Source organism: Maylandia zebra, linkage group LG3 (genome assembly GCF_041146795.1).
Source record: "Maylandia zebra isolate NMK-2024a linkage group LG3, Mzebra_GT3a, whole genome shotgun sequence".
NCBI classification, from domain to species: domain Eukaryota; kingdom Metazoa; phylum Chordata; class Actinopteri; order Cichliformes; family Cichlidae; genus Maylandia; species Maylandia zebra.
The window spans coordinates 44,763,750-44,776,955 of NC_135169.1; the positions used below are offsets into that span (position 1 = coordinate 44,763,750).

Below are 13,206 nucleotides of genomic sequence, written 5' to 3' on the forward strand. Positions count from 1 at the left end.
CAAGCGAGTGTTCCAAGTCAGACCTGTTATACTCGCGGACCAGCAGCAGTACTTGCTGCCTCAGGCCTCTGAGGTCATCTCTGTCCTGGTAAATGTCAGATACACTCTGGGGGATCTCAAACTTTAGTCGATCCCAGCACTGGATCTCAGAGAACAGATTCAACAGGTCGCTAGACAAAAAAGATACAAAATAACAATACAGAGTAAGTACATTAAAATGTAAAGTTGTGCGTAAATCTCTGGAGACCCCTGGGAAATTATACACTTTAATGACTGTTTTAAGCTAAAACATTAAGTACACTGCCTCCAGTAAACAGCTATCTTGTTGGAAACATTTCAAGTATAACTTCTGCAGTAGGGGAGACCGGGGATAGTTGTAACGTGGGTCAGTTGTAACACTTCCAATTTCTCCAATCAGGGCTAAGTTTCAAATGATGTGACTCATCCTGTACATGCCCAACTCAGTTCTGCTATCACATGTGAAAAATCAGCACATTTTGTCAAACACAGACAATTTAACACGAAAAAAAGTAATTTGTACGCCAAAAAGTAAGTTTTTCTACTTTATTTCAATTTCTAATAGCATTATCTGCTTTGCAGTTAAACTCATCAAACTTAAATTATGTTATTTGTATGTCTATGGGGATATATTCTGTGTAGGTCTTTAGTGCTAATGTTTTAGCCGTTGGCTGTAATGTTAGCTAGTTCATGGCTATAGGAGTCTGGGTCAGTTGTAACAATAATGCAGATGTTACAACTTACCACACTATTACTTTAACTTATATTAAACAAGTTGGGGCAACGACATCAGCAGAGAGAGGTTCACTGGTCGCATTTGTATATGTGGTTAATGCCATTGGCAACACAATTCCTCCACTGTTTGTGTTCCCACACATACATTATGCAGACCTCTGTGTCAGAGATGGACCAGTAGGAAGTACTGGTAGTGGAAATAAGTCAGGATGGATGCAAGAAACAGATTTCCTCATCTTTCTGAAGCACTTTGCAAACCACACCAAGGTAAGCCAGGATAAAAAGTAATGGAATTGCGATGCTGGTGAACAACTACATTTTTTCAGCTTCATTGTTATGTTCAAAATTGGTGCAAGAGTTGTAGGTTATAATGCCCACTGAGCCAATGAGGCCAAACTCAAGGAAGACCAACCAAAATTAATGAAATATTCAGTTGCAGAAAATTCCATAATTTGTCTTTTTTGGGGGGTTGGAATATGTTCAAAAGCTAGATTTCTGCATTCTGTCACACACACACACAGCTACATAAATGGATGTAAGTGCATTCATGTGTTGAATAAACAAAGATTACATGTTAATGTTTTGTTAGTATCCTTATTTCATTGTGTTACATTTTACCCCAGGATATGTTACAACTAACCCAGACTATGGGGTTAATTTTAACATTTCACTCTTTGTGTTTGAGACCATACCATAGAAATGCGTAATTGTGCTGCAGAGAAAATAGCTGCACTATTTAATAGCCGAGACATGTAAATACTTTGCATTACATTTTGAATCCACTACCTTAAAAGAGCTCCGAGTTACAGACAGAAATGTCAAAAATGTTACAACTATCCCCGGTCTCCCCTACATTTATATAAAAACGGCACATGTACACATTTGTGTGTTTGTATTCATGCCCAAATGTTTGGTCTTTGCATGAATCTATTGTGTAAGAGCACATTTGTGTATTCACCTAACAGTAAAGTGTACAGGGAGTGCAGAATTATTAGGCAAATGAGTATTTTGTCCACATCATCCTCTTCATGCATGTTGTCTTACTCCAAGCTGTATAGGCTCGAAAGCCTTCTACCAATTAAGCATATTAGGTGATGTGCATCTCTGTAATGAGAAGGGGTGTGGTCTAATGACATCAACACCCTATATCAGGTGTGCATAATTATTAGGCAACGTCCTTTCCTTTGGCAAAATGGGTCAAAAGAAGGACTTGACAGGCTCAGAAAAGTCAAAAATAGTGAGATATCTTGCAGAGGGATGCAGCAGTCTCAAAATTGCAAAGCTTCTGAAGCGTGATCATCGAACAATCAAGCGTTTCATTCAAAACAGTCAACAGGGTCGCAAGAAGCGTGTGGAAAAACCAAGGCGCAAAATAACTGCCCATGAACTGAGAAAAGTCAAGCGTGCAGCTGCCAAGATGCCACTTGCCACCAGTTTGGCCATATTTCAGAGCTGCAACATCACTGGAGTGCCCAAAAGCACAAGGTGTGCAATACTCAGAGACATGGCCAAGGTAAGAAAGGCTGAAAGACGACCACCACTGAACAAGACACACAAGCTGAAACGTCAAGACTGGGCCAAGAAATATCTCAAGACTGGTTTTTCTAAGGTTTTATGGACTGATGAAATGAGAGTGAGTCTTGATGGGCCAGATGGATGGGCCCGTGGCTGGATTGGTAAAGGGCAGAGAGCTCCAGTCCCACTCAGACGCCAGCAAGGTGGAGGTGGAGTACTGGTTTGGGCTGGTATCATCAAAGATGAGCTTGTGGGGCCTTTTCGGGTTGAGGATGGAGTCAAGCTCAACTCCCAGTCCTACTGCCAGTTTCTGGAAGACACCTTCTTCAAGCAGTGGTACAGGAAGAAGTCTGCATCCTTCAAGAAAAATATGATTTTCATGCAGGACGATGCTCCATCACACGCGTCCAAGTACTCCACAGCGTGGCTGGCAAGAAAGGGTATAAAAGAAGAAAAACTAATGACATGGCCTCCTTGTTCACCTGATCTGAACCCCATTGAGAACCTGTGGTCCATCATCAAATGTGAGATTTACAAGGAGGGAAAACAGTACACCTCTCTGAACAGTGTCTGGGAGGCTGTGGTTGCTGCTGCACGCAATGTTGATGGTGAACAGATCCAAACACTGACAGAATCCATGGATGGCAGGCTTTTGAGTGTCCTTGCAAAGAAAGGTGGCTATATTGGCCGCTGATTTGTTTTTGTTTTGTTTTTGAATGTCAGAAATGTATATTTGTGAATGTGGAGATGTTATATTGGTTTCACTGGTAAAAATCAATAATTGAAATGGGTATATGTTTGTTTTTTGTTAAGTTGCCTAATAACTATGCACAGTAATAGTCACCTGCACACACAGATATCCCCCTAAAATAGCTAAAACTAAAAACAAACTTAAAAACTACTTCCAAAAACATTCAGCTTTGATATTAATGAGTTTTTTGGGTTCATTGAGAACATGGTTGTTGTTCAGTAATAAAATTATTCCTCAAAAATACAACTTGCCTAATAATTCTGCACTCCCTGTATTTACCATCAGTTATAGTGCATCTAGGTTTATTACACAGAGTTTAGCATGTAAGCTTTGTACCTCTTGTGTTTAAGTCATGTGTGCTCGTGTTGTTTGACCCACTTGTCAAAGTTGATGTCCAGCTTCTTGTCCTTGCAGCGCACCATGAGTGGCTGCTCCAGGCGTTTGAGATACTGCACATCCAACTTCTGAGTCCATTCACTGAAGTTCTTCCTCACAATCTCATCCAGAATTTGCATAGTTTGACCACAGGTGGTAAGTAACTCCTTGCAGGTCTGAGAATCCAGTATTAAGTGGGCCTTCTGAAGCACCTGGAGGCAAAGGAAAGCAAACAGAGTAGAGGAGATGGAAGTAAGGTTGGTTAGTGATTGCAGAAAGCAATAATTGTGTACTAAAAATCAAAGGTCTTTCTTGTTGTCTAAACGCCTCACCTCCATGAATCTCTCTAACTGATGTCTTTGGGCCATCACCCAGTAGACCTGGCCTGCTTTCCGGGGCATATGATCAGGGTAAAACATTGAGGTCTGGTTCAGCTCTTTGTTTCCGATTTTAAGCTCTTTGTAAAAGATATTGAAGGTTTCCTCCAGCTTCTCTTCTACAGTGCGCTTAATGGACTGTGATGGAAGAATTCAAAGATACATGTTATGATGGTAACAGAAAAAAATAGGGCAAAGAGAAAAGTTTAGCTGTAATGAAAACAGAAAAATAGCATTTGATTGATCATTGCACTGAATGAAATCTGTAATTGGAACAAATCTGAAGGTCTCTAGTACAACAAAAGCAAACTATTCACCCATGTGTGCAACTGCTTTTACTCTAACAAACACACAAACTTGAGCACAGCAATTTATTCACCCCGTTATCATGGCAAAGTGTGTAATACGCTGCTCCATCGTGTCTTTGGACACATGTGCAGAAGTTGCAGTCACAGCAGGGTTTTGCCATGATACTGGGTTGATTTATTAGAATTAGCAACGCAGGACCAGATATTAACCTGTAACATTTAATTAAAAACAAATGAAAATGTGTTACATTGTTTAATACAAATTTAGCCAATGATAAAACTTGTGTAACTGTTTCTGTGAATGTCTTTGTGAAAGCGTACCTTGCGAGCGAACAAAGGCGTAAAGACGTCAAGGAGCCGAATTCCTTCCTCAACTGTGTTCCCTGTCGTAAACACTGAACCAATCAGGCCCTGAATCTTCATCTCCAGATCTTTTACAAACGCACAAAACCTGTACACATGCATACACACACCAAAACATGTCTACAAGCCAAAATACTTAATGAATTTAGCAAAAGCATGCTAACAGAAGTGTAGACACGCATACTAACACTGATATCCGCAGAGACGCATTAATGTAGAGGAGAAGTTAAAATCGTGTAGGGATGTATTAACATAATGAGCATCCAGAGGTAAGATCAGAAAAACAGCTTTTATATTTGTTCACCTTCTGCCAAACCACTCATTTGGGTTGCATAGGTTCTGGTGCTCCCTTTATTTAACTGCCCGTGGCTCCCCACAAACAACAATTATATTTTATAAACATGAAAAAACCCTTTCAAACTATTATATTCCACATTCATTTGATTATTTTAAAACAAACAAAGCTTAACCTGTTGAATTCATTGCACCATGTGGTATCCTTGACATCAAGTATGCCCTTGTCAACAGAGCGTAGTTTTTCCAGGCTGCGATGGAAGTCGCTTTCATTCTTCAGGAGGGTGCCAGTAAACCCTGGTCCCTTGCAACCACCTAAGCATGGCAGAGCCCTCTGCTGACCATCCTCCCAGCGGGCAAACTGATGCTGGCAGTCACATATCTGTGAGCAGACAAGAGAAGCTAATAATCTCATATCAAACAACATATATATCTATCCCACACAAGGGATTTTCTGAAATTATATTGGAGGTGATCACCTGCTGACTCATAAGACTACCTATAAAGTTGTCAACAATAAAGGCCACCCTACTCACACAAATGAACAAACTGTCACTATAATACTGTTTAAGAAATTGTATTTAAATAGAAACAAAATTTCTTTTCAGTTTTTGTTCTGGGTGTTTTGTCATTAGTCTCCATTTTACAGGAGCCCAAGCTGCTTTTATAGAAGAGTTCTGTCTACAGAAGAGCTACTGAAAGAGTAGGATAGCACAAGGTGGGTGCCATTTTTTCCTTTCTTTTTTTGAAACATGTCTTTTTAGTATTGTTCCTTTGCTCATGATGGTTAACCTGATAATTGTGATTCAGTATGCAGTGTTACTTGTTCTGTGCTACCGAGAGAAAATATTTACCTCAATTAGGTCTCTGAGCCTCTGAACATACGACTCAATCACCACGATAAACGTTGTTTTGTCCAGGACCCAGCCTTTTCGGGAATACCTGATGTGAATGAAAAAGGATAAAGATAAAGGAAAAGGCTAGAACAACGGAGCAAAGAGAGCAAAGAGAAACAGAAAAAAAGGCAGAAAATGGGCTTGGATGACTGGAGGTTGGTGGGCAACACTAAATGAAATGGTTCTTCATTTTATAATATATCTTTAGAGGTTATAAATAGGACGAGTGAAGTTTATCAATTGTGAAATCTTTAAAAAGAAAAAGTACACTGTATATATCAGTGGTCCCCAACATTTTTTGCACCACGGTCCGGCCTTTAAGGTGTCGTAGATGAATACAACAACATAAAACCAGTACTGGTACCAAAAAAAAGAAGATTTATTCATAACACACAGGAAAATAACCAGGGAATCTGAGTAAATGATAAAAACATTAAAAAAATAGTGCTAAAAAACGATAACAACCCTGAAAACCATAAACTTCACACCTGAGCCTCAACTCTTGCGGCTCGGTACCAAACGACTCACGGACTCATGGAAAAAGTCTGGAAACTGTGTAAAATGTAAATAAAACAGTATTCAAGGTCTTGTACATCTCAAAAATCTACATTTTAATCACAATAGAACAGAATAACAGATGTTTAAACTGAGAATGTGTTTCATTTAAAGAACAACATTCATTTTGAATTTGATAGCAACACGTGTCTAAAAAGTTCGGATGGGGTCATGTTTGCCACTGTGTAGCTCCCCTCTTCTTTTAACAACAGTCTGTAAGCATCTGTGAACTGAGGAGAACAGCTGCTGGACATTCATGTCCGATAGAGGATTCTAGCTGCTCTACATCTTCTTTGTTCTTCTTTGTCATATTTTTCTTTCAAGATGCGCCAAACGTTTTGGTTGGTGAAAGGTCTGAACTTCTACTGCGAAGCCACGATGTTGTAATAGATGCAGGATGTGGTTTGTCTTACTGAAATATGCGAGGCCTTCCCTGACAAAGACACCATCTGGATGGGAGCATGTATGCTGCTCTAAAACTTGTGTATTCCTTTCAGCACTGATGGTGCCTTTCCAGATGTGCAAGCTACCAATTCCATAGGCACCACGCACCATCAGGCTTTTGAACTGAGCACTGATAACCAGATGATACCTCTCTCCTCTTTAGTGCAGGGGATGTGGTGTCTTTCCAAAAAGAATTTTAAATTTGGATTCGTCTGACCACAGAACAGTTTTCCACTTTGCCTCAGTCCATCTTAAATGAGCTTTGGCCCAGAGAAGATGGCATTTCTGCATCATGTTCACATGTGGCTTCTTCTTTGCACGGTAGAGCTTTAATCTGCACTTGTGGATGGCATGGTTAACTGTGTTTACATACAGTCATTTCTGGAAGCATTCCTGATTCTATGTAGTGATTTTCATGACAGAAACATGCATGTTGCTGTTTTTTTGTTTGTTTGTTTTCTTTAATGCAGATCCCCAAGTGCCCAAAGACACAGGCTTAATATTGATTTTTAGCCTTGTCCTTTGTGCACAGAGTTTTTTTCCACATCCTCTGAATCTTTTGATTATATTATGTAGTTGGCAAGATATTCCAAGTCTTTGCAGTTTGACCTGGAGAAACATTATTCTGAAACTGTTTCACATTTGATAGTTTTTTTGTTCTTTGTGTATTTTATGTTCAATATAGGTATTTGTTGTGCCTGAAAATGAACAAATAAATGAATGAATGAATGAATGAATGAACCTCTGACCACCAAACTGCCTCTCTAAGATACTCAATCACTTTACTGACTGACTGTTATCCGTTAACCTAATTAACTACAAAATGTTCCTCCAGCTTTTTGGAATTCAGCTTTTATTTCAAGGTTGAGAACAAAATACAAGAAGATCTGAGGTGATGATCACTGTAACCAACATGGCTGAACTTATTTAAGTAAATATGAATTTAGGTTCAAGTTCAGACTAACTATATACAACATATTTAGGAATTTAAAACAATCAAGAAAACTCTGTTTTGTATTTCTATGCATGTAAAATTTCTCCTACTTGTGATGAATTTTTGAGGCACGGAGGTAAACTTCCTTCCAGATCAGGCAACACTGCATGCAGTCGCTGAGGATTTGTTTGCTAGATAACACGTAGCCTTCAAAAATCCTGTCCAGACAGATCCTTTGAGAGCACAGACGGATGATCTCATTAGTCATCTGCAACACAGGGACATATATTTTAAGTATTTGGCAGCTGAGCTTTTTCTTGCTCTCATTAACTTATTATAAGGAGAACAAAGAAAGCATCGCCCGTCTGCTACTTGTTAAATTACCCCAGTCACAGGTCATTACCCTGCAGCCTTCAAGATTTACAAATTATATGAATTATATTAACCAGACAAAGTGAATCTGAGCAAAAAAAAAAAAAAAAAGTAATGCAAGCATGCTAACTCAAAACATAATAATTTTATAATTATTATAATTTATCCCTCTGCTTGTGGAGCTGTCATTTTAAATGTAAAAATAAGTCGTGCAATGAAAATGATCAGATATTTTATTTGGTCCATTGACTTGCTAGATATCAGAACTCTGATGTCTACATATTCAAAACGGGTGCTCATGGTCTCTCTGATGATGATGATGGTGATGATGATGAGCACCAGCATGTGAGAAAAAGAAGGCACAACAACAGAAAATAATACAGCTTAAAAAGGTGCTCCTAGAAAAACATTTTATCACAAAATGAAAATATGTGATAAGTAAATAACAGAACAATGTATAACACAGTCAGCTGCCTTTCAAGTGATTCTCTTGGCCCACAGATGGACTTCAGTTTTAGGTTTATTTAAATAAAGCTGATATAGTTTATATAGCTTCTATTGTAGCTATGATGAAAAACAACCAGTATGAGCACTCCACATTTGATATATAGTGTATGACAAGTTAGATACAATCCACCAAATCTACAATGAAAGTACCAGAGCTTTTATATAAACACTGTTTTTCATTTTGATATTTAGGATATTACACAGTACAAGCCAGAGATAATAGATAAAAATTAGCCGAAAGTGTTATGTTAATGAGCACTGACCTGTCAAAATAAAATCCATAAAATGAACTGTATCATGAAAAGGACACTGGTTTAAGTCTAATGTTGAAATCTAGCGAGAGTTTAACATTTCAGGTACCTGGCGGAAGAAGTTGACGATCCTCTCACTGGTATTGTAGTGGGGGGAGTTGATCCAGATGATTCGAATGAGACTGACAATGTGTTTAAACTTGGAAGCAATTTGACTTGGTTTAAGCTGCTCAAGCTCTTCGCAAGGCTCCTTCAATATGGACAAGAAGGTCAGATTTGACTGGGCCTGAAGAGAACAATCCTGGGCAGAACACACACACAAAGTCAAGGTGAAATGAATGATTACTACTATTATTTCAGTCACATTCACCAAAGCTTTCACGTTCACATATTGAGGCCTTCCAGCTAGACTGCAACATACGAAGCACAACACTTTGTGCTTATGATGCTATTTGTTTTGTAAATAAAATGTTGACATTATTTGGATTAAATCTTTATTATAAGCTGACTTTGCGCAGATTTACCTGTATTTCATGGGCCAGCTGACAGAAGCGCTGTACATACAGAGACTTTGCAACCTGGAGGATGTTCTGGATGTGCTTGACCCCTGGCTTCTGTAGCTGCCGGCTGATGTTCAACAGCTGGGTAGAGCGAGTCTTCCAGAAGGATATCTCCCGCAGTGGACCACAGCTGTCTCTCATGTTCACAATGTCTTGCGCATTTAGTAGCTCCTTGATTTGATCAGTCCAGTGGATCATTACAACTAAAACATGTAGAACATGTGAATGGAGGACACAGGAAATTAAGGTAGGAACAAACAATATAGAAAAGACACATAATAAGTAGACATAAACTAGTGGAGTTATGCTATAACTACTAAGCATGACTACAGAAATGTCATGGATATGAGAATGCAACAGAGTTCTGAACATAGATGATGGAAATAGAAAGAAGCAGCCAAAAACATGAACAGGTGCAAATTTTGTAAGATGGACCTTGAATGAAATAAAATCACTGGAGAGCCTGAGACAGAAAGCTCATGGTGCAGTTTCAATGTTGTCTTCAGTATAAAGTCAGAGAACAGACATTTGTAAGTGTGAGCCTTTTAACCCATACCCTTCAGAGACACATGGAAACCAAAAGCAACCCTTGTCAGCTGCATGCAGATGCATACAAATAGCGCCGCTAGCTTACTTTCCATTCTCTGTATCAGCTTCCTGTCCTTGCTGGCCTCCTCAGCACTGCACTGCAGGCCTTCCATTGGGATGTAGAGAACAGTGTTCCCAAACTTCCTATGTACATCATCTGTTCAAAAAGAAAATAAAATTACACCACATGTGTAATGCTCATATGTGACCATCAACTACTCACGGCATCAACTGAAGTCATCTGACAAGTTCCATTCTTTTCATCCTTCCTACCTATAGTCCTGTTACACAGCACAATCTGCACGCAGAGGCCCATAAAATACCTTTCCCTCCATTTAAAGAAATACTGTATGCATACTATAAATAGACAATTCACAGTCACAGGGGAGCTTGATTGAATCACTTCTGTTTAACAATGCTCACCAGCCAGTGGGGTTGAGCTTGAATGATTTTGCAGGAATATTGGGAGACATATCCAAGAAAAGCTAAGCTTGCCTTCCGTATTTATCATCAAGAGTACAAGGCACTGGTACAAACGTACATTATACTATGTAAGCCTAAAGTCAAACTGGAAAGCAGCAAAAAGTCGGAAGTAAAAGATACGTGTGATTTTCACTGCCTATATTAAGGATTTGCAGATTGGAAGCATAAACAAGTGGGGGTGGGGGGGACATATTTGTAGAAGCAGAACTACTTCTGTTAAGTAAGATGAGGAAAAATACTTCAAAGGAAGTTGACAAAACTGCCTGTGTAGACTCTTCTTTAATGAGCCCTAAAGAGTCTCAATGACAAATCATAGTGCGAAAAGCAAAGCTAAATAACTTGAAAGAAGTCAAATAAACCGTATAATGTGAGACTAAGTGTTGAAAGAGTGAAATGCCTGTTTCTTTTTAAAAAAAAAAAATTTACCCACCTGTAAGGCTGGCGAGATATAAGTGCATGTGTTTGGTATAGCTGTCCTTGATGCTCTGCTCCCTGTAGGCACTAATGGCAACTGGGGGGGCGTGCAAACAGGTCATGTCTTGAAGCAGCCTCTGGATGGGGTTGCCTCGCACCGTGCCAAACTGTATGGCTGTATCAAACGTTTCTAGTGTGATTATGGCTTCTGGCACACGGACAAAATAGGACAACTGCCCTACCACCTCTCCCTATGAAGATAAATATTCAGATGCAGTGGTGAAAGAGACAGAAAAAGAAGGCAAAGGGGGCGACAGAATTAACAAACAAAACATTAGGCACTTTTATATTTTCCCCTCAAACATTACAAGACCAGTAAAATCAACTGAAATAAATCACCATACACAATGCTGAGAGGAAAGAGTGTTGTACCAGTAAGGGCATCGAGTACTCCACCCGAAGTCCAACCTTGGTGTCCAGGTAGACTACCATGGTTGTGATAGAGGCGTCTTCAATGAACTGATCCACAGCTTTCTCATTCTCCTCTGTCCATGATTCTTCGGTTACACCAGAAATAGCCACACAGTCGATGAACAACTTAGATGATAGTGAGATGAAAGGATGAGTATGTGTAGAGGAGTGGGGAGGAAAAGTTGATTAATAATTGCCACAACTCGTTAAGGTGGAAGAAAAAGTTGAATTTCTAAATCACAGTCACCTGACGAATAGCCTTAGAGTATTCCTCTTCCATTTCTTCTTTTTTCCGTCAAGCTTTCTGTTCTTTCTCTATGGCTGTGAAAGATTAAGGACACGAATATACGACACAGGCTACAGTGCAGCAGTGAATTGAAGCATCAAGTTTAAAACACACACACACACGCACACACACATGTATATAGTTTAGTAAACCATTATGATTAAGTTACTGTAGCATGAGTGTTACAGACTAGCTTACCACATACTAGTTTAGGCAGTTGGTAAAGTTTTAGCGACGTCGTTACCTTTGGAGAGAAGTCTTCGGCAGCAAAAATATTTACTTCACCTTTCTATTTAAACCCTCCGACATGACAGCTGTAACCCGGTAAAAAAAACACACCAAAACATTTCCGTGAGGTCATTGTGACCGAACTTAAATCGGTAATTACACAAATGTTCGTCTATCTGGTCCTTCTTGTCCCTTTACAGTGAACCATGTGTGTGCTCGTCACCTTGGAAACCTTTGGTTGCCAGGGGAACCCACGTGTACTGGGGCTGCGCGCGGCAGACACGTGAGCGATATTGTTGGCAATACTGTTTTTGTTTTTTCCTTCCACAGTATATACAACTACAAATGCGTTTTTCTGGGGTTGTTGGAAGATTTATTTTGTAATTGTAAAATTTGTAATTTTTTCTACATCCTGTATGATCAGAAGCGTATTGCCAGTGCACATGGGCGCTTTCATATATTCAAGATTCAAGAGCTTTATTGTTTATATATAGTAAACGTGCACACAGGTGTTGGTAATCATATTAATTCTGTGCCTAAATGAAATAAAACCTTGAATCGTTTAATTACTAATATGTGTTTTTCTACCTCATTGGTGGAAAATATGGCGTCAAATCCGACCAACAACATGATTTTGTAAAATAAAAGTTCAGAGAAGGAAGATGTACATACTGGACTTTGACTGTATTTTCTCCTTAAGAATAAATGAAGTAAGTAAAAGATAAACTACTCAATGACCGAAGATGAGATTTTATTTATTTATTGTTTCGCCTTAGGTATTCTGTTAAATTTCTGGAATGCATAATTTATTGACAAACCAGTATGAACCAGTATGAATGAATGAGCCAGTAAATGAATAAACAAACCTTTTCCACGGATTAACAGAATATTTCTGTTTTTAGGAACAAAGTCCAAGTGATCTGCTCATACTAAAAACTTGTGTAGTGTAATATAAGAGAGTAAAAAAGTGACAAAATTTACATGGGTGAAGGTGTACTGATGTTGTAGCGATAGTGAGATTAAGAAGATTATATACGATTTAAAAGTGAAAAAGATTTCTAACAATAACGTCACTTTATGTAAGGCATATTAGCTGCAGAATGTTTAGTATTTGTATATTGTTAAACACTTATTTTTTTCTCTTAGATTTGAAACTTACTTAGACCTTAATGAAGTCCACAGTAAAGAACAATAGTTCAAATTTGGAATAAGCCTGACTTCATTTAAATTCTACATACTGTCGAATGTGCCCCATACACCTTTCACCACTGAACAATGGACTGTATGTGCACAGTCACAATAAGCTTTGTCTGATATGAGGCAAAGGAAGCCTGTGTTTGGTCTTTGAGGGCGACAATCCTTAAATCTGAATACAACCTTGAACTCAGACTCCTCTCATTACAGGATTATTCATCCTCCCAGCTTACTTTCTTCAGGATCCCTTCTCTTGTTTTTATTTTCCTCCCTTTCAGTCCTTTCCA

General features: G+C 38.9%; 1 protein-coding gene across 2 annotated transcripts in view; it reads right to left on the reverse strand.

The window, feature by feature from the left end:
- Positions 1-11,945, reverse strand: part of dnah2 (dynein, axonemal, heavy chain 2) — a 62,718-nt gene extending 50,773 nt beyond the window's left edge. The window contains exons 1-14 of one of the 2 annotated variants that reach the window (XM_012925011.3): positions 11,742-11,945; positions 11,459-11,532; positions 11,173-11,337; positions 10,757-10,991; positions 9,890-10,000; positions 9,220-9,458; positions 8,805-8,996; positions 7,676-7,833; positions 5,591-5,678; positions 4,913-5,118; positions 4,401-4,530; positions 3,727-3,909; positions 3,398-3,606; positions 24-170 (exon numbers count right to left, since the gene is read on the reverse strand). In XM_012925011.3, the coding sequence (XP_012780465.3) occupies positions 24-170; positions 3,398-3,606; positions 3,727-3,909; positions 4,401-4,530; positions 4,913-5,118; positions 5,591-5,678; positions 7,676-7,833; positions 8,805-8,996; positions 9,220-9,458; positions 9,890-10,000; positions 10,757-10,991; positions 11,173-11,337; positions 11,459-11,491 (2,096 nt within the window). In that variant the 5' untranslated portion in view covers positions 11,492-11,532; positions 11,742-11,945. Of the gene's footprint in view, positions 1-23; positions 171-3,397; positions 3,607-3,726; positions 3,910-4,400; positions 4,531-4,912; positions 5,119-5,590; positions 5,679-7,675; positions 7,834-8,804; positions 8,997-9,219; positions 9,459-9,889; positions 10,001-10,756; positions 10,992-11,172; positions 11,338-11,458; positions 11,533-11,695 lie in introns of both variants that reach the window. The other variant, XM_076881919.1, reaches the window with a different exon arrangement.
- Between the last annotated feature and the right edge of the window lie 1,261 nt (positions 11,946-13,206).